Raw genomic sequence first — 21792 nt, 5'->3', positions numbered from 1 at the left:
AAAATGCTACAATAAACATGTGAATACAACTATCTCTTTGAAATAGTGACTTTTTGTTTCCTTTGGATACATACCCAGAAGTGGGATTGCTGGATCATAAGGTGGTTCTATTTTTAATTTCCTGATGAATATTCATACTGTTTTCCATAGTGGCTATCCCAGTTTACACTGCCACCAACAATGTACAAGGGTTCCCTTTTCTCCACATCCTTGCTGGCATTTGTCATCTCTGGTCTTTTTGATAATAGACATCCTAACAAATATGAAGTAACAGCTCATTGTGGTTTTAATTTGCATATCCCTGATGATTAGTGAGGTTGAGCAGCTTCTCATATACCTCTTGGCCATTTGTAGGTCTTCTTTGGGAAAATGACTTCAGGTCCCCTGCCCATTTTTATTTTTATGTATGTATGTATGATATTGAGTTGTATAAGTTCCTTGTATATTTTGGATATTAATCCCTTATTAGATATGTGGTTTGCAAATATTTTTTCCCATTCCAATGGCTGCCTTTTCATTTTGTTGATGGATTTCTTTACTATGCAGCTTTTTATGTTGATGTAGTCCTACTTGTTTATTTTCACTTCTGCTGCCTTTGCTTTCAGTGTCAAATTGAAAAAAAAAAAAAAATCATTGCCAAGGCTGAAGTCGAGGAGATAACCTACTATGGTCTCTTCTAGGAGTTTAAAGTTCCAGGTCTTATGCTCAAGTTTTTAATCCATTTTGAGTTGCTTTTTGTGTATGGTATAAGATAGGAGTTCAGTTTCATTCTTTTGCATGTGGATATCCAGTTTTCCCAACACTTTATTAAAAACACTACCCTTCCTCCTCTGTATATTCTTTTTTTGTCAGAAATTAATTGACCATATATGCATGGGTTTATTTCTGGGCTATTTTGTTCCATTGATCTATGTGTTTGTTTTTGAAAATACCATACTGCTTTGAGTACAATAGTTTCATAATATAGTTTGAATTCAGAAAGTATGATGTCTCCAGCTTTGTTCTTCTCAAAATTGCTTTGGCTATTTGGGATCTTTTGTGGTTCCATACAAATTTTAGCACTGTTTTTCTATTTCTGTAAATAGTGTCATTGGAATTTTGATAGTGACTGTGTGGAATCCATAGATCACTTTGGGTAGTATGGACGTTTTAAAAATATTAATTCTTCGAATAAATGAACACAATTATTTTTCCATTTATTTGTGTCTTCTTCAACTTCTTTCATCAATGTCTTACAGTTTTCAGTGACCAGATTTTTCAGTTTCTTGGTTAAATTTATTCCGAGTATTTGATTCTTTTTGATGTTCTACAAATGGGATTGTTTCTTAATTTCTCTAATAGTTTGTTGTCAATGTATAGAAATGCAGCTGTTTTGTATATTATTTGGACCCTGAAACTTCCCTGAAGTCATTTATTAGTGTTAACAGTTTTTGGGATATGTGTGGGTTTTTAGGGTTTTCGATATATAATAGCATGTCATCTGCAAAAAGGGACAATTTTATTCCTTCCCTCCTAATTTGGATGCCTTTTATTTCTTGTTCTTGACTAATTGCTCTGGCTAAAACTTCCAGTACTTTTTAAAAAAATAAAAGTGGTAAGAGTGGGCATCCTTGTCGTGTTCCTGATCTTAGTTAGAGTTAAAACTTTTAGCTTTACACTATTGAGCAAGATGTGAGCTATGGGCTTGTCATACATGCACTTTATTATGCTGAGGTATGTTCCATCTATACCTAATTTGCGAAGCATTTTTATCATGAAAGGATACTGAATTTTGTCAAATGTTTTTTTCTGTATCTGTATCTATTGAGATGATATGATTTTGATTCTTCTTTTTGTTAATGTGGTATACCACATTTAATGATTTGCATATGATGAATCCTCTTAGCATTCCAGCGATAAATCCCACTTGATCATGGTGTATGCTCCTTTTAATGTATTATTAAATTCAGTTTACTAATATTTTGTTGAGGCTATCTGCATCTATCTTCATCAGGAATACTGACCTGTAATTTTCCTCTCTTGCAGAGTCCTCGTCTGGTTTTGGCATCAGGGTTAACACTGGTCTTGTAAAGTAAATTTGGAAGAAGTGTACCCTCCTCTTCTACTTTTTGGAAGAGTTTGAGAAAGACTGGCATTAACTCTTCTTTCAATGTTTGGTAGTATTCACCAGGGAAGCCATATTTTTCTTTGTTGGGAGGTTTTTAATTACTGATTCAATCTCCTTACTGGTAATTGGTCTATTTAGATTTTTACTTCTTCATGATTCAGAATTGGTAGGGTATATGTTTTTAGGAATTTATCCATTTCTTCTAGGTCATCTCATTTGTTGGCACATAAATGTTCACAGTAGTTTCTTATGATCCCTATTTCTCTTATCAATTGTAATGTCTCTAATATCTAAGTTGTTTTTCCCTCAGTCTAGCTAAACATCTGTCAATTTTGTTTATCTTAAAAAAAAATACAGCTCTTAGCTTCATTGATCTTTTCTATTGTCTCCCTAGTCATTATATTTCATTTCTTTCTGCTTTGACTTTTGTTATTTTCTTCCTTCTGCTGAGTTTGGCGTTAGTTTATTTTTCTAGTTCCTTGAGATGTAAAGGTAGGTTCCTTATTTTTCCTTAATGTAGGTGTTTATTACTATAAACTTCCCTCTTAGAATTGCTTTTGCTGTATCCCATACATTTTGGTATGTTGTATTTTAATTTTCATTTGTCTCACGATATTTTTTTCTTTTCCTTTTGATTTATTCTATGATTCATTAATTATTCAGGAATGTATTGTATAATTTCCACATATTTGTGATTCTGTCCTCTTATACTTTCTTCTTTCTCTCTACTCACTCCATCCTTCCTATCACCTCCAACCATATCACCCTTCAAATGAAGCAGGAATTTTAGGTATTTATTTCAACCTTAAAATATCGTTGAAAGTAATCCCCACAGAAAGGATATTCCTAAGCAGCATCAGAAAGAGACACGGGTCCACTCTCTGTCTTACATATGTTTTCCCTTACTCACTCCTCTTTTTTCCCTCTTTTGTTTTTTTAAAGATTTTTCATTTATTTGCCAGAAAGAGAGAGACAGCAAGAGAGGGAACACAAGGGGAGTGGGAGAGGGAGAAACAGGCTTCCCGCTGAGCAGGGAGCCCAATGTGGGGCTCGATCCCAGGACTCTGGGATCATGACCTGAGCCAAAGACAGACGCTTAACAACTGAGCCACCCAGGTGCCCCTTTTCCCTCCTTCTTTATGTTTTTGTCATGTCTTTATCTTCTCCACGTATATGTCTCAGTCTCTCAGAAATATCCAGTAGAAACCATGGACGTTATGAAGCCTTATTAATGACACTCAGTACTGAAGAAAATGTGGACCTTTATATGAAAGACAAAGCAGAATCCTCATTGCAAGAGTAATGCTGGAAGAATAGATGTTCTATTTTCTATTAGGTTAACAATTGGAGAACTCCTATGTATCTTTTAAAGATACACAGTAAAAGTATCACAGATGAAACCGTAGAGAGTATGGGATTGGCTTCCAAATGATCCAGGAGGGAGCACAGTGGAGACTATACAAAATAAGAGTGGCCAACAGTTGGGGCGCCTGGGTGGCACAGCGGTTAGGCGTCTGCCTTCGGCTCAGGGCGTGATCCCGGCGATCTGGGATCGAGCCCCACATCAGGCTCTTCTGCTGTGAGCCTGCTTCTTCCTCTCCCACTCCCCCTGCTTGTGTTCCCTCTCTCGCTGGCTGTCTCTATCTCTGTCAAATAAATAAAATCTTAAAAAAAAAAAAAAAAAAGAGTGGCCAACAGTTAACAACTGCTAAAGCTAGTTGATGAGTGCATGGAAGTTCATTACACTATTCTATTTTTAAATATACTTGAAGTTTTTCAAAATAAAAAGTTTAAAAAATTAACATTAAGGACTTCAACTGAGAAGCAAAACAAAGGGGAAAAAAAAGCTTCCTATCTAAAGCTCTCCAGTTTATGTAGTATAATTAACATATCAGGGTAGAATCAGATCTTGTAAAATATATTCAGTAAGTGCAAGGGAACCAATGACAAGAACAAACCATCTTTAGAAAAATCTTAAAAAACACTAGTTGGAAGAACATTTCCTTTTTTCATTTTTTTTTCAAGATTTATTTAAATTCAAATTCGTAGAGTGTAGTATTAGTTTCGGGGGTCATTTCCTTTCTTAAATAATCATGTTTCAAATAAATAATATTTTCAACTTTTCCAGTTTGAGCACTTTACAACGTCAGTCAGGTAGGCACTAACCGTGCAAGTGTTAGAACAAGCACTGGGTTCTACAACCAACCACACCTAAAGGATATAGTTTTCCAACTGTGATCACACTCGCAAAGAAAAACAATACCCTAGGCTTATAAAAGATGAAATACACAAAGATACTCTAAAAAGATACTTTATCTAAAAAGATAAAGACACTCTAATAAATAAAAGATAAAATAAGTCTGCTTTCAGGTTTCAAGTGTGGATAGGGGAACTGAAGGAAAGGGTAAAAAAAAAAAAAGGAAGCTATGCTCAAGTTAAAATGCATTTCTAACTATGAGATGAAAACAGCTGAGCTTCAGAAACTGTGGCACTGAATGAGAATGACCTAGTACATGTAACTCTGCTGTCTTCTAAAACTCCACTCTTCACGAAAATCACAGTAAAGGAACTACAAGCAGACACTGAAGGACAAAGAGAACAGAAAAGAAGATAGCAACTACATTTTTAAGATTAGAGAGCAGAAAGGCAAGTGACAACTGACTTAGCAGATTCAAGAAAACTGTACACGGAAAAAGCCAAAAAGCAATCCAATGTATATGACAGAACCCCCCAAAACACTCAGGAATGGCTACACTAGTACCCCTGGAAGTGACAGTGAAGGTGGAACTACAAGTAGGAAACTTAGATGGAAGTCTGTTTAAAATGCAGTTAGTCACCTGCATTGCTTCACCGTAGCCAGGATTCTGCCCTTTCCCAAGCCTGGCAGAAGACTAGAGGTTCACTGCCTAGAGAAGGTAACAGAGGGTCTCTGGACTAGGGGAGACAAGGCACAGCTGAAAGGAGGTAAGTCAATGAAACTCCATCTCCATACTGAATGTTGAGACCTCCAACCCTCTTGTCTTATTCAGGACCAGAATGTCAAAAGCCAGATCGAATATTCCAGGTGGGATGCAAAAAGAAAAGACCTGAACATACAGACATTAGAGGGTCCCCAATATAACAACCCAGCCAGCGAACTTTACAATAAGGTCTAGAGTTAATAAGTAGTACCGTGAACTCAAAGCTCCCAATAAACCTCACTCTTAAATATGAGCAGAGGACGAATGGCGAGCAGACATGAGTAAAGCCAAAGAAACCCAAACAAAGAAAAAGAAAGAAACTTGAAGAAAACAGACACTTTGCAGGGGGGAAAAAACAAACAGCTGCCTTCAATATCTTTGGAGAAGGGAGAAAAATAGCACATCCATGAAAAAAGAATATGTTCTTTTTAAAAAAGGAATATTCAGAAAGGAATATTCAGTTTTTAACTGAAAATCTGAAATGTAACAAAATTAAAAACTTAATAAAAGGTTCAACAGTAGAAGAGATGAAAAAAATAAATCATACATTTAATAGCTTTACCAGTCCTAGAAAGAAAGAAAAGTAATAAGAATATTTTCAAGAAAAAAAAAAAGAATATTTTTAAGAATTGAGGGACCAAAGTTTTCAAATTCAAAGAGCCCACTGAATGCCCTGCACCAAGAAATATCATCATGAAATTTCATTCTTTTTTTTTTTAAAGATTTTATTTATTTATTTGACAGAAACAGCCAAAGAGAGAGGGAACACAAGCAGGGGGAGTGGGAGAGGAAGAAGCAGGCTCCTAGCAGAGGAGCCCGATGTGGGGCTCGATCCCAGAACGCTGGGATCATGCCCCGAGCCGAAGGCAGACACTTAACGACTGCGCCACCCAGGCGCCCCCATCATGAAATTTCAAAATACCAAAGAAAAGAAAAGAAATAAAACCTGAAAACCCTCCAGAGTGAAAAAATGTTTCAGAACAGAATCAAGAATGAGAATGGCACTGGATTTTTCAGTGGCAAAATAGGAACCAAGAAAACAAAAGAGAAATGTTTTCAAAATTAGGAGGAAAATAAATCCTACTACAATTCTATACCCAGTAAGGCGGGTATACTCTATACCCACCCTGGGTGGCTCAGTCGGTTAAGCACCTGCCTTTGGCTCAGGTCATGATCCCAGGGTCCTGGGATTGAGCCCCATGTTGGGCTCCCTGCTCCACAAGTAGTCTGCTTCTCCCTCTGCCCCTCCTCCCACCTGTTCTCTCAATCCTTCTCTCTCTCTTTCAAATAAATAAATAAAATCTTAAAAAAAAGAATTCTATATCCAGTCATACTAAGTGTAAACACAGCAGAGGTTTACAGATATGAAAAGTCTCACAAAAAATTATTTTGCTTTCCTCAAGGAGCCCCTGCAGGAAGCATTCCACCAAAAAGAGGAAGTAAACCATAATAAAGGAAGAGATGGAATCCAGAAAAAAGGAGATTCAACATAAAAGAAAGACAAATGGATTCCCCACAATGAAGGCGAAGGGAGATGAGAGACTGACAGACTGACAGCTATGCAAAAAGTACAAAGTCCAGCCTCCAACCATGAAGCAGGTCAGAAAACTCCAAGAAAATGGTGCAGAAAAAAAAAGGAGAAGAAAACGGTACAGGGGCTATGGAAAACACTCCAGCAATTCCTCAAAAAGTTAAACATAAAATTACCGTATTATATAGCAATTTCACATCTGGGGATATACTCAAAAGATCTGGAAACAGGTATTCAAACAAATACATGTACTCCAATGTTCACAAGTGCTAAAAGGTGAGGTAAGAACAACCCAAGTGTCCATCGACTAATGAATGGACAGACAAAATACTGTATATCCATACAATGGAATATTATTTAGCCATAAAAAGGAATAAGGTAGTTATACATGCTACAACATGGATAATCCTTGAAAACATTATGCTAAGGGAAAAAAGGCCAGACACAAAGAGTCATATTGTATAATACCACCAAGAGTAGTCCTCCCTTATCCATGGGGGATATGTTCCAAGACCCTTACATGGATGCCTGACACCGCACACAGAACCAAACCCTATATATATTGTTTTTTCTCATACATACATACTTATGATAAAGTTTAATTCCTAAATTGGACACTGTAAGAGATTAACAGTAATCACTAAAATAATAAAATAGAACAATTATAACAATACATTGCAATAAAAGTTATGTGAATGTGGTCTCTTTCTCTCTTGCCCTCTCCAAATATCTTACTTTACTGTACTCACCCTTCTTCTTGTGATAATATGAGATGATAAAATGCCTAAGTGATAAGATGAAGTTAGGTGAATGATGTGAGCATTGTGACATAGCATTAGGCTACTATTGACCTCCTGATGATACATCAGAAGGAGGATTATCTGCTTCTGGACCGCGGTTGACCGCAGGTACACTGAAACTGCAAAAAGCAAAACTGTAAATAATGGGGGGGGGTTACTTTATGCAGTAACTAACTATGCAGAATAGGTAAATCCACAGAGGCAAAAGGAGTTTGGTGGCTGCCAGGAGCTGAGGAGGAACAGGAATGGGGAGTGACTGCTTAATGAGTACAGAGGGGATTTTTTTGGTAATGAAAAGGTTTTGGAATAAGACAAAGCTGATAGTTGCACAACACTGTGAATTGTACTAAATGCCACTAAATTATGCAACTTTTACATGGTTAATTTTATGTTAAGTGAATTTTACCTTGATTTTTTTTAAAAAAAGAAAAAGCTCCTAGAGAGCTCCAAGAAGATGAAATTGATAGAATACCTAATATGTTGTAAACATATTAAAATGAGATGTTAATAACTGAGGCAAAATTTAAGAATGAATCAGCATTAATACATAGAAAACTAAACAAATAAGAAAAACTAGAAACCCTAAGAAAAGTAATTGTTTTAGTCATGCATAGTATTTATAAAATTATAGTAATTAAAATATGATTATTGATCTAAGCAGAATCATAACATAATTATATGGGTGATGGAGACAGAAAATATTCAAGTCTGTAGGAGACAGAGAGGGGTGAAAGAACCAGCTCCTAATCTTCCACAGTTCAAATTAAATGAAAAATATCTAAAAGTGAAAATTTTTAGAGTACAAGACCACAGAAGGCCTCATATAGCCAACACAATCTTGAGAAAGAAGAATAAAGCTGGAGATACCACAATCCCAGATTTCAAAGATATACTACAAAGCTGTTGTAATCAAAACAGTATGGTACCAGCACAAATATACACATAGATCAGTGGAACAGAATAGACAGTGCAGAAATAAACCCACAATTATACGGTCAATTAATCTACAACAAAACAGTAAAGAATATATAATGAGGAAAAGACAATCTCTTCTATAAATGGTGTTAGGAAAACTAAACAAAACTATGCAAAAGAATGACACTGGACCACTTCCTTACACCACACACAAAAATAAACTCAAAATGGATTAAAGACCTAAATTAACACCTGAAACCATGAAACTCGTAGAAGAAAACACAGGCAGTAATCTCACTGACACTGGCCTTAGCAACATTTTTCTAAATATGTCTCCTGAGGCAGGGAAACAAAAACAGAAGTAAACTATTGGGACTACACCAAAATAAAAAGCTTTTGCACAGCAAAGGAAACCATCAACAAAAGAAAAAGACAATGTACTTCAAGGGAGAAAATATTTGCAGAAAAACAGGCAGAGATGAATAGACTTTTTTCCAAAAAAGACATCCAGATGGCCAACACAGTCCGTCAAGCAACCAACTCTTGGTTTCAGTTCAGGTTGTGATCTCAGGGTCACAGGATTAAGCCCTGTGTCGGGCTCTGCTCAGCTCGGAGTCTGCTTAAGACTCTCTCACCTTCTCCCTCGGCCCCTCTACCCCCCACACTTTCTCTATAAAATAAATAATAAATCTTTTTTTAAAAAACACACCATGAGATATCATCTCACATCTGTTAGAATGGCTAGTATTAGAAACACAAGAAATCATAAGTATTGTTGAGGATGTGGAGAAAAGGCAAGCCTCATGCACTGTTGGTGGGAATGTAAATTGGTACAGCCACTGTAGAAAACAATATGGAGGTTCCTTGAGATAATTAAAGACAGAAACACCATACAATCTGGTAATTCCACTACTGGGTATTTACCCAAAGAAAATGAAAACACTAATTTGAAAAGACATGTGAACCCCTATGTTTATTGCAACATTATTTACAATAGCCAAGATACCTGGAAGCAACCCAAGTACCCCTCTATAAATGAATAAAGAAGATGTGATATATATGTACAATGGAATATTATTCGGCCATAAAAAAGAATGAGATCCTGCCATTTACAGCAGTAGTGACAGACCTAGAGGGTATCATACTAAATGAAATAAGACAGACAAAAACAAATCCCTTACGACTTTACTTATATGTGGAATCCAAAAAATAAAACAAATGAACAAACAAAGCAGAAACAGACCCATAAATACAGAGAACTAGTGGTTGCTAAAGAGGAAGTGTGTAGGGGGTTGGGCAAAGTGGGTGAAGAAGAGTGGGGTGTATAGGCTCCCCATTATGCCATGAATAAGTCAGAGATGAAAGGCACAGCATAGGGAATATAATGAATGGTACTATATAGTAACATTGTATGGTGACAGACGGTAGCTACACTTGTGGTGAGCATAGTATAGGCAATCACTACGTTGTTCACCTGAAACTAATTTAACATTGTGTGTCAACTATATTTCAATTAAAAAAATAGATTAAAAAAAAGAAGTGCCAACACAAGTTTATTATTTAAAGCTATAGAAGTAATCACTGAAAGAAACAATTACAAGAGTTTTAAAAAGTTGCCTCTGGGAGTAGGAAATGAAAAATGGGGGTGTAATGCCACAAGGAATTGCTATTTTTTGGTAAAACTTAAAACTAAAAAGGAAGGAAGTGGAGGAGAAATGGTATGTATTGACACCAGTTATGAAAACTAAGCTCACCTGGAGAAACTGTGTGAATTCTGTGTAGTTAAGATGCTTCTTCCGATTATGCCCAAAATGCAGTCGGATAAATTCACAGTCCCAGTTAAAAGGGATATGATGATGAATAATAGTCTGTCCAAAAATTTCTTTGACATTTTCTTAAAAGGGAAAACAAAAATAAATAAATTATATCTGGAATAAGTAGTTTAGTCCACTGCAATGTTCCTACAGAAAGAAATTAAGAGAAATTTCAAGTCAATATTATCTGCTTCTATTAAGATTAGCTGCAAAATTTTTTGTGCCCAGAAACCCATGCACAGGAACACAATTGATACAAAATATAATTTTACACTTAAGATTGTGTACCATTACATATAAGGCCATGAGATTCTTAATTTCTCTTGATTTAATTTTAATTAGGAAGTGATTTATATCTTGCACTATAAATGGCTGCTACTTTGCATTCCAGTATAAAATCAATAGTGTTTTCCCGATTCCTCAAGGAGTCGAATTAAGCCCTTTATCAGAAGCATGAATACCTAAATTACAGTATAATGCAATATTTGTCATACTAAGTATGGTTTGATTGAGGCTTGATTATTACATTCACACTAGCCTGAATGTCTATTGAAGATAGGTATAAGAAATACTACCAAAAGCATATCATTAGCTCAGCAGCAAGCACCTTATTAAAAGCTTCTGATATTGTCAAAAATATGGTCTTGACACAAGCTTCAAAATCCCCATAAAAAGCATGATTATTAGTCTCAACTATTAAAAATATTTTAAGATAAGTGAAATTAGTGATTCACTTTTAAATAAAGGACTAAACACAGTACACTAACTTTTAGATAGGAATCAGTCAGGCTATGTAATATACAACCAAAACCCTCTGACAGCTTGTCTTCATGCACTAACAACGTCAGTCAATTTCTTACACAGTTCTACACTTACTATAAAAGTCAATTCACAAATGACTGGTTACTTTAACAAGCATAGACTGGATAGCCTAATTTAGAAGCTCATGCCAAAAAAAAAAAAAAAAAAAAAAAGAATCATTAGCAAAGTTAAGAAAGCAGGAAGCCTGTTTTACTGCTGTCTTAAGAACAAAATTATTTTCAAGTTTACGCCAATTATATTAGTGGAAGTGTTTTACCACCCATAACTATCAATTTTACTAATTAGTAAAAGTTTAATGTTTTATAATCTCCAACTATGTTCTTTTCTCTAATTTCTGTAAATTCTTTGAATAAGATACCAATCTCACATTGTAAATGGTTTAATGGATTCCCTTTAGTTTTATATACCTTTTTTTCTTGGTAAAAGCACTGCTATTGAGAGAAGGTGGAAGAAGGTGGAAGAATTCTGAACTGGAAATCCTACCAGTCTGGACTCAATATAACAGCTCCGAATAGGTCACAGCTATCAGTAAGTTGGAAGAAGGCATTGGATGTCACTGGGGAGATGGGATTCTCATCTTTCCTTTGAGATGGAATGTAGCATTTATTTCTTGCCTAATTAGCAACACTATATCAGAGTTTTCAAACCATGTAAAATTATTTTCACCTTCCAGTAGCAATTCATGGGATCCTGGCTTTTAACTAATGCAAAAGTTTACCCTTAAATCTACATGGAATTTCAACAGTTGTAAAATATATTAAAGTTTACAAGATAGTTAAAATAATAAGGGTTACAAAAAAATATTTAGAGCTACATATGAGAGATCAGCAAAAATTTTTTACTATCTCCTTTAACTAATTAGCTGTTCTATTCCCAAATTAATTACCTTGATTTCTTATTTTTAAGGTCTAACAGAGTGTTAAACTAAGGAAACATGAAGAAATTAATGGAAAGCAGAATAGAATAACTTGGAGTAACTTGTTACTATATACATTTAAATATTTAGAGTATGAAAGGGAATAAGTTATTTTATGATAACCTTTATTTTAGAGGTCACAAGTCCTAAAACTCAACATTTTGATAATAAATGTACATACTACTGCCTAGAGAAGTTTTATATAATGGTGGAATAAAACTGAATTTCCTTTACATGATCAGAAAATATTAGAATATTAGTGTGAAACTAATCAAATACAACCAAAGATTCAAAAGCTCTATGAAAATTTACTTAATTATGAAAACTTGTTTTCTACTATCACAAAATGGATACTTACGAACCAAAATTACAATGTCTGATTTATATTCAAAAAAAGTTCCATAATAAAAACTTTAACTAAAATCCTATTTTGTAAACTTCTTAACAACCTCTAAATGAGATCTTGGAATATCTTTGAAACAATTAAAATGATAGCTTAAATTACTCATAGTAATCTCCCCAAATATTGAAGTGTCCTTTTCCATGAGTATTTGTTTCAACATTTCCTACTTCTTGCAAAGCGGTCATTGACAGCTTTATATATGGTTTATTATGACCATTAATATGTGCGGTGTTTTATTAACCACCCCCCAGACACTTTTAATTATTTTAACTATGTCACAGGCTACAACTATAGTTACTAGGAATAACAAAATTTCAAACCTACTTTGGCACCTCTTGATGTGTCCCACTACCCTTCTGTTATTATTTTCACTACCAACTGCCTAAAGCTAATTCAGGAAGCTTACAAAAATAATCAGTACAACTGTTGTTTTAAAGTCCAATTCATAATTACCACTTTACCAGGATGTGCTTAACCAAAAAAAAAAAAAAAAGTTATATGAAAGCTCCAGAACTGGAGAGCTTCTAACTTGTGTGAGGAAATAGCTCAAAGAGATGATGTTCTAATCTTACCCAGTTTTATCAAGTTCTCCATGACATGAAAGGGAACTCCAATAATCTCAAATATTCCCAGGACATCTAACTGAAACTGCGTAACAAGTTTACCCCCCAGAGAGAATCCCGTCTTTCCAGTGGCAAACAAGGGTCTTTGGCTCTCAGCAGCACTCCTTGGAGTGCTATCTCACTGGCCATAGTTCTGGCCTGGATGAAAGAGCTATGATGGTCACATCTTACTGGCAGCAAGATCATGATCTAGCGTTTTATACTAGGCTGGTATTGCTATGGGATATAGGAATCCATTCGTTTTCTGACATATAGAAAACAATAGACCACTTTTTCACTTCCTGCAGAGCATGGGCTTATGAAAGAGGTGGTTTATAATTCTTCTCAAAAGGGAATTGGGGCCAGATACAAAAGTAGCCTGTCATCATGTTCTCTTTGCTCAAAGTAAAGGAGCACGATTTGTCAGGAGGGCAGGTAATGGTGACAACTGTGATTAAGTAAAAATGTTCACAGACATATAACATTAGTCAGTTTAGCTGTATCAGTCACTTATGATGATAGGAGTAGATGAAATACACATTGAAGCATATATATTATGTAAATATGTCTTAATAGAGGTTTTAATTTCCCCAACAGCCCACACTGTGTCTCCCCATCTCATCCACCCTCATCCCTCCCCTGGTCCTTATGGGAGCTTCCTACTGGTCTTGTTCACCTTTCTGCAGTACAAAATTACCTCTGACCGGGGCTGGCACTCTTCTCCAAGACTGCCACCATGCCTGTTCCATGAATGAGCCTGGAAGGAGCTGCTGTACCAACGGTGTGGCCAGAGAACTCCTCCTGTAGGTATACAAGCCATCAGCCCTGTGACACAGCCCACCTACCATCAGCCCAACGACATCCTGATTCCAAGGATTCCAGCCCAGCAGGAGCCACTGCTTCCAGCTTAATAGGCTTGAGACCAAACATTTTTATTGTCAGGGGAAAAAAGAGTCCTCAATAGCTTGAGTTTCACCTGCACAGTTCTTTAAGTGAAGTCAGAGAGGCTTTTAGAAGGACTCCCACCAAAACAATGAATTCCTTGGGTATAACTGAACAAAAACAATGGCGAGACTTGTGGAAGTAAAGAGTTTTTCAGTGAAGGAAAACTTGGGGAGAAAGAAGAGGAACAACTAAGAGACCAAAAAAGAAAACAAAGGAAAACAAACAACAACAACAAAAAGTTCAACAACAGGAACTTAGCAGAGGAAGTCCCAACCAACATAGCATGTAGACTCAGTCCCAGACTGCTAGGTTCTACTTCCAGGTAGAGCAATAGTTTCCTAGGTGACGTCCTCTGTTTTTCCAAGCAAGAAAGTATTTCTATTAACCCTTTACCTACCTCCAGAAGGGACTACCATACAATCAGTCAATAGAGTAGTCCTGCTGCCAAACACATGCGAAGGTCCATTTCTCAGGAAAGGTAAGTTTACATTTAAAGAGCATCTATTACTATAGAAACTAGATGCTTCAAGAGTCTATCACCAAATAGCATAAAAACTAATAATACCATATCGTTGTTGTTGTTTTTTTACCTCAAACTCTAAGCTTCTCTAGTAGCCTTCAGTATTAATATGACCTTCTCTGCAGTATCAAGGAATCTCAAGATTCTTCCTGATTTAATTTGAACACCCAAGTGAAGCTCTAATTCTTACCAGATTAAATGAGGTATTTGTTACGAGATTTTCATATTACTCCACGTCTATAGCTTTGTTTCCACTGAGAGAGGGTACATTTTTCATATCTAGACTTCCATCTTCTGAACCTTTTAGTAACAGCCATGGTTATGCCTAAACCAAACCCAATCTATTCTTCCCTTCATGGAAAAAGAGTCTATTTCAGAGGCACAAATGGAACACGTATTTATTTGATGTATCTAATGACGACCAAACACAGTATAAAATCAAAAGGAATCCCTGCTTTTTGAGGGTTTTGCAGTGAGGAGATGAAGATAGGCCCTCGAAAAAAATTCACTTTGGAGAGTTCCCATTCCTAGGCAAGCAGTTTGGAACACAATGTTGATGAGATTTTAATAGAAAACTTAGACTGTATAACGTATCTTATATTCATTTATTAGTTAATAGGCAGGAGTTTGGGTTTCATTTTTTTAGAAGGATTACATCTTTGTTAAAGCAATAGGCTCTGATTTTTTTAAATGTGGGACAAATGCATGGCAGCTACTGACAACACAATGTAGTATACTGGTTATCTAGGTTACCTCAACCTAATTCTATCGAGCAGAATATCCAGTACACTAGTGGCTAGCAGGGAGACCAAGGCAAGTTTATAATGTATCTAGCAAACACCAGTCATGCAGCGGCCTCTACAAGGCTCATGCCACCAGGCAGTAACAGGTACACAGGCCAATAAGTAATTATCCACAAGCATGCATTAGAAGTTTTATTAAAAGAACATCAAAGAGGAAACAACTAATGGTTTTATTCACTCTTTTAAAAACCCCAGAACCCTCCTCTCCTGAGCTTGCATGTTCTGAAATGGATTACCGATGTCTCAATGTAAGTCCTCTCCCCCAAAGTAGAGGCATCTCTAACAATTAAAAAAAAACAAAACTTTTCCAGCACTCAAGTAAAAGTTGTTCAATATTACTGTTTATACAAATACTTGCAAAAATGTACACAGTTTAAGTATCTAATCTGATGTGTATTAAAAAGCATATCTAAAAAAACAAAAGCATAGATGAGAACAATATATACAAATACACAGATAACATCATCATCATCATCATAGTCCACGAGATATCAATGGCATAACAGTTTTCCCCACTCCATTAGACCTGGCATCCAATATTTTCTCCCACCTTTCTCTCCCGACGTGCTCAAGAGAAAACTATAAACAAGTTTCAAACTAGAAAACATAAGGCCATTTAGTGAAAAGGATTTAGTTATTATGGATCTAAAATTTCCTTTTACCTAAGCATTAATCTATAAATACATAAGCATAGTTCATTTTATTAAGTGGATACAAACATGAAAACTGACCTTTATCACAGATCCAAAATCCTATAAAAATAAACTCCAAGTTAATTATTTCCTTATGCTGAAATTCTGTCTTCTTGAAAACAGCCTGTAATGAGTAGGCCTTAGAAATCTTGTTAAATGGCATTTGTAACAGATTCAATGCTTTTTCTTGTAAGAATATAAAGTTAAACTTTCTCTCCTTCATTCTGATTTTTATTTAAGAAAATTTGTCCAAATGGATCCTCAAAACTAGGGAGGCAAGGCAGGAAGGGAAAATGGTCAAGGTCTCCAGGAAATACGGGAGCATCATCAAGACAACCATCCGGCTGGCCAGGGACTCCAAGAGCAATGTTGAAAGGGCGTTCAGATTTATATTACTCCATAAGACTCCTCCTATCTCTAGATTGTGAAGCAGAAGAATGAAAGCAGAATTTTGGAGGGTTTATATGTTCTTCAGTTCATATCAGGTGCTACAACAACAGAAACTGGTGTGTTTGGCTTTTAATCTTGATTATATTTTCTTAAAATTCTAACTCTTCTATCATAGTCTGGGAGAAAAACAAAAGATCTTTAAAATGCTAAAGTTGGGATCTAATAACTATAAGCTTTCATTTGCATGAAATAAATGTGTTTATAAACCACTCAGCTACTTTCTATACTCATTTTAGTCTACTAATCAACACTGGCATGAGTCTCTACTGTTATGCTATTGGATGAACTGACTTGAGCGACTTGTTTTTTAAGATAAAATTGGGAAAAGCAATCAAATGGAGGAGACATAAAGAACCAAGATACCAAGGTAGGAGGGACAAAAGAAACCACAATTTGGTTTTGGGAAATCTAATTCTTAAACAATGGACATAGGATAGAAACACAGGTATGCTGTCACTAATGCAGAGACTCGTATCAAGGTATTTACCAAGCACTTGCTGCACAACATTTGGAAGTGAGACATGTGAGAATGTGTGATACCTACTGAAAATAGAAAATGCAGCATTATTAGTGGTCCAGGGTTAATGCTGAATGATGAGATGACAAAGGCTTCATACTTTAAACTACAGAATCTAGGTGCTTCTGGGGAAAGTTGACCTTCTTTAGGAGGCATAATGGCCAGAGCTTGCACCAAAGCAGGAAGCGTGCCAAGACAGAACCTAAGGAGTTCTGCCTGCACTGGTATTTATTTGGGAAAATCTTCTTATATAGAAAATAACTGGGTCAATGGGCAAAAGGAAACAGTCAATGCCCACCCAGAAAACGTGCCCACTAAAATCAAAGTAAAGGAACCACGGGTCCTTCTGAATACCTATACTTTCTCATCATTCTTTCCATGGTAGTGATACTTCTTCCTTTGAGTTTAACTGAAGGATGTTTTTTATATAACAAATACTGCAGCAAATAAATATGTAGCACTAGAGTCAGGGAAAGCCTGATTTTCAAGAGGCTTTCCACCACATATTGATGCCAATTCACACCATAAAAGGGCTCAAGTTCAGCTTCCCAAGGTGAAAAAGTTCTAGAAATCTGTTTCACAACAATGTGAATAGACTCAACACTATGGAACTGTACACTGAATAAAGATTTTATGTGTTTACTACAATAAAAAATGCAAATGTAAAAAAAAGGGAAGAGTGTTCAAGGTCCTTGAAAAGACTGCATGGTTTTTATTGAAAAACTTGTCAGAAAAATTAGCAGAAACTTTAAACACAAACTAATTTCCACAAATAAGCATCTTTAAAACTAACACATGGCTACAAATAGAAATTCTAGTTTATATGCCTGCCAAACAATGACACTGTGCTAAATTATATGCCTACCAAAGGATTTATATCAATTTTTACATTTAACACAGATATCAATTTCAATGTTCTAGGCTTGTTTCCTAAAATCAAAAATCTATAATGGGGGTTTAGAGAATGCTAACTATTCTTAACTCTCTCCTTCAGTTCCATTCTTGGTGTTACAATGACATAGCAGCAATTTTCCAAACTGCTACTGAGAAGCTCTGCATTCTCTACCCAAAAATTCCTTCAAGAATGACATGATTATTCCATGTAGTTCATGGTCTGTTTCATTAAGAATTTTGCCCAGGCTAGCCCAGAACAAGAAAATTTTACACCACCTATTTTAGGAATGTAAAAGTGTCAGTGACTCAATGAGCAATGGCATTCCTAGATTCCCTACTTTTTTGCAATAGTCTAATGCTTTGAAGAAAATACACCATTTTAATTTTATCTGTGTAAACTCTTTCAGGAAATTAATACTTCACTTATTGACTGCTCCTAAATAAGCAGCAATCTATATGCAGTTACTAGATTTAGCATTTAAAGACTGGACCAGCCTTACTGACTTCACTTATCCCTTATAATCTTTTTTTTTCCTTACCAAATGTCACCTCTCCATTTCCACTCTTGTCAAACAACTGGAAAGCCACTATGAACATAGAATCTGGAGCACATAAAACAGATTCAAATGCCAAGAACTCTTGATAGGAGATCAATCTGGAATAAAATATACAATGTTATTGGCTGGTAAAGAAAAGGAAAATATCAGGCATTTAACTTGTAACCAAATAATTGAAAAAGGGAAGTTTCTCTTTATAGAGGTATTCCAGATAATAAAGAAAGAAGGAAGGAATGACAGAATTAGAATACTACCCTTTTGTGAGTCCCTAATAAATTAATGGACCTGGGCAATAATCAATCACTCCTAAAGTCACAAAAAGAGAAAGAACTAGACCAAAAATAATGAAACTTGAAGCTAACAAAGTCTCTAGATGATAGTTTCTCGACCACGGCGCTCAACAGTACCATTTTAAGCTGGATAATTTTTTGTGGTGGGGGCCTCCTGGGCAATGTATCATGTTTAGCGGCATCCCTGGCCTCTACCCACCAAACTGCAAATTGCCAACACGCCATGTTGAGACCCACTGCTTTCCATGTAATCAACTTACAGAAAATACAAAGGACAAAGAAACATGTTAAGCATCACCACAGAAACACAATCAGCATAAATGCAGACTGTAAGAAACTGCAGGACAAACATTCTGTACTTGCAAAAAAACAAAAAACAAAAACAACGATTTTAAAAAAACTTTGAAAAAAGATATGAAGGAGAACCTCATTAAAGACCTAAAAGATATAGTAATTAATTATAAGATACATATCTTATTTGGATTCTGATTTAAGCAAAGAAAAATATTTTTTAATTTATGAGAAAATTAGTAAATGGTAATAATAATATAACACAAATACTTGATATTAAGAAATTGATGTTAATGTTTCTGAGGAGGTTTGTTTAGTTTTGGTAATTTTTCTTATCTTTTTGAGATACACACAGATATTTACAAACAAAATATGCCATCTGGAATTTACTTCAAAATAATCCAGGGGATGAAAGAATGGGAAAAGATATAAATAAACAAATTTAATAATTATTTTAATAATTACTAAAACTTGGTGATGAGGATATTGAATTAACTACACTAGTCTGTTTTATATGTTTGAAATGTAAATACTACATTTTTTAGGGGCGCCTGGGTGGCTCAGTTAAGCGTCCGACTCTTGACCTCAGCTCACAGGTCCTGACCTCAAGGTCATGAGTTCAAGCCCCGTGTTGGGCTCCACACTGAGCACGGAGCCTACTTTAAAAAAAATATATAAAAGAAAATACATTTTTTGAAGGAAAATTCAAAACAAAAGGGGGGAAAACTAAAACATATTCAGTCCTAGAATACTCAGGTTTATGAAATTAGCCAGTGGCCAAAATTACACTAAAATTGTCTTTGATGATTTTGGGGTGGGGGGGTTGAACAGGGGTGGGGGGAGCACAAAGAGAGAATCTCAAGCAGGCTCCACACCCAGCACAGAGCCCAACTTGGGGCTCGATCTCACAAACCTGAGCTCATGACCTGAGCCAAAATCAGGAGCCAGACACTAAACCAACTAAACTACCCAGGCACTCCAACTTCAATGATCTTATAGAGCCAGCATATGCTAGTTTAGAGTCATCTTCCATAGCAAGTTGCTGCAAAGATCCCACACCCTGTTGCTGCTATTGGTAAGTGACTAGTACCCAAGTAACAGCATTATAAAAATCTGTTTTTATAAATATATGAATACATATACCAATTTATTTATTTATTTACTGATTTATATTAGTAATGGTGCTGCCTTTTATTCTCAAATGGCCTGGTTTGGGCAACACATTTACAGTCACCCTATAGAAAGGAACAGACCTAATATTCAATGTGGCTCCTAGTCCCTCAGGATCTGATCTCTGTACCCCTCTCCCTTGCTCTCTGCACTCCAACCCATTCATTCTTAATCCATGCTCCTTCCACTCAGGACCATCACTCAGCATTTCATTCTCCTCGGAATCATCCAACCATCTCCAAACTTTTGCCCATTTAATTTGTACCCATCTTTACATAGCTCAGCTCAATTATCATTTCCTCAAGAGAACCATCTGAGAGTCCCCAGATGACTTTACATACCCTTCACAGCCCTACAGCAGCGTACTGAACATTTTTAGTGCCCCTTACAAAATCTTTATTAAAGTAATTATGTAATTCACTATTTAAAGTCTAATGCCCAAGGGGTGCCTGGGTGGCTCAGATGGTTAAGCATCTGCCTTTGGCTCAGGTCATGATCTCCAGGTCCTGGGACCAAGCCCCACACTGGGTTCCCAGCTCAGTGGGGAGTCTGCTTCTCCCTCTCCCTCTGCCTCACCTCCTGCTTGTGCTCTTTCTCTCTCAAATGAAAAAATAAAATCTTAAAGTAAAAATAAAATACCCGGGACACCTGAGTGGCTCAGCTGGTTAAGCGTCTGCCTTCGGCTCAGGTCATGATCCCAGAGTCCTGGGCTCGCACCCTGCATAGGGACTCCTTACTCAGCGGGGAGCCTGCTTTTCCCTCTGCCTGCTCTGCTGGCTGCTCGCCCTGCTTGTGCTCTCTCTCTCTCTGACAAATAAATAAAATCTTTTAAAAAAATAAAATAAAATAAAAAATAAAGTCTAATTCCCTGCAAGAAGGTAGCTTGTCACAGAGCACAGGTTTGATTCAGAGTAGGAAATTGTAAATATTCTTGAATAAACTCAATTTAGAATACAAGGCTTTTTAGAGAGCCATATTTCTCAACACAGTATTAGGAATGACTACATTTTACATTTCATTTTATGCCCCCATTCATCAAAGACATATTTTAGATTCAAAGTTTCATTTTCTATTAAATAAATAACTTTGAAATATGTTTAAGTTACACAAGTTACATCATATCCAAAGCAATGATGTGTTCTATGCCTTTTTCCTTCATTGAGGAAAAGGCCTTGCAGTGGTATTATTCAGGACACTAAAGACTATGCCTTCACTGCGCCCCTGCTGAAGAATCTTTGGTGAAATTAGGAATTTGATTGCCTAATGAATCCTAGGAAGAAGAATAATCAAACTGTTTATCAGGTCACATGTCATAATACACTTTATACATCTGTGTACTACTAAAAACTATAATAAAACACAAGAGTGTGGCTATCATTACACAAATTCTAGAGTAGTAAAAACAAATGAAGTTATAGCATATCAGGTATGATCATCCACATACCCCAAAAAAGCAATGAGTCGTTTTAATAAGAATATATAACACAAAATAATGATATAGGGGAGGACTTAGAGAAGGCCTTCATTTTCTACAGTATGTATCTCTGAAATGTTTGAAATTTTTATCATTATTTAGCATTATTTCTTTTGATTATAAGAGTAATTTAAAAAATAAAAAGTAACTAGGCTGATGATGGATTAAAAAACAAAATCCATAACATCTTGGCTTTTCCAAAACAGCCTCAGGAACCTAACATCAAAAATACAATCACCCTGAAATACAGCAGACATAGCTTTCAAACACATTTCATACTCAGTAGCAAAACTTTCTTTTTTTTTTTTTTTAAAGATTT

At 35.9% G+C, this 21792-nt stretch overlaps 1 protein-coding gene across 5 annotated transcripts in view; it reads right to left on the bottom strand.

Moving 5' to 3' along the window:
* SLC25A12 (solute carrier family 25 member 12) overlaps positions 1-21792 on the bottom strand; it is a 91198-nt gene that overhangs the window by 44014 nt on the left and 25392 nt on the right. For all 5 annotated transcript variants that reach the window (XM_040643925.1, XM_040643932.1, XM_040643930.1 and 2 more), the window contains 2 exons: positions 18231-18346; positions 10068-10207 (listed from right to left, as the gene is read on the bottom strand). In XM_040643925.1, coding sequence (XP_040499859.1) covers positions 10068-10207; positions 18231-18346 — 256 coding nt within the window. The remainder of the gene's footprint in view (positions 1-10067; positions 10208-18230; positions 18347-21792) is intronic.

The sequence above is a fragment of the Ursus maritimus genome, unplaced genomic scaffold (assembly GCF_017311325.1).
Source record: "Ursus maritimus isolate PB19 unplaced genomic scaffold, ASM1731132v1 scaffold_1, whole genome shotgun sequence".
NCBI lineage: Eukaryota > Metazoa > Chordata > Mammalia > Carnivora > Ursidae > Ursus > Ursus maritimus.
Note: the sequence above shows the minus strand (reverse complement) of the source record. Positions and strands in the feature narration are given on the sequence as shown.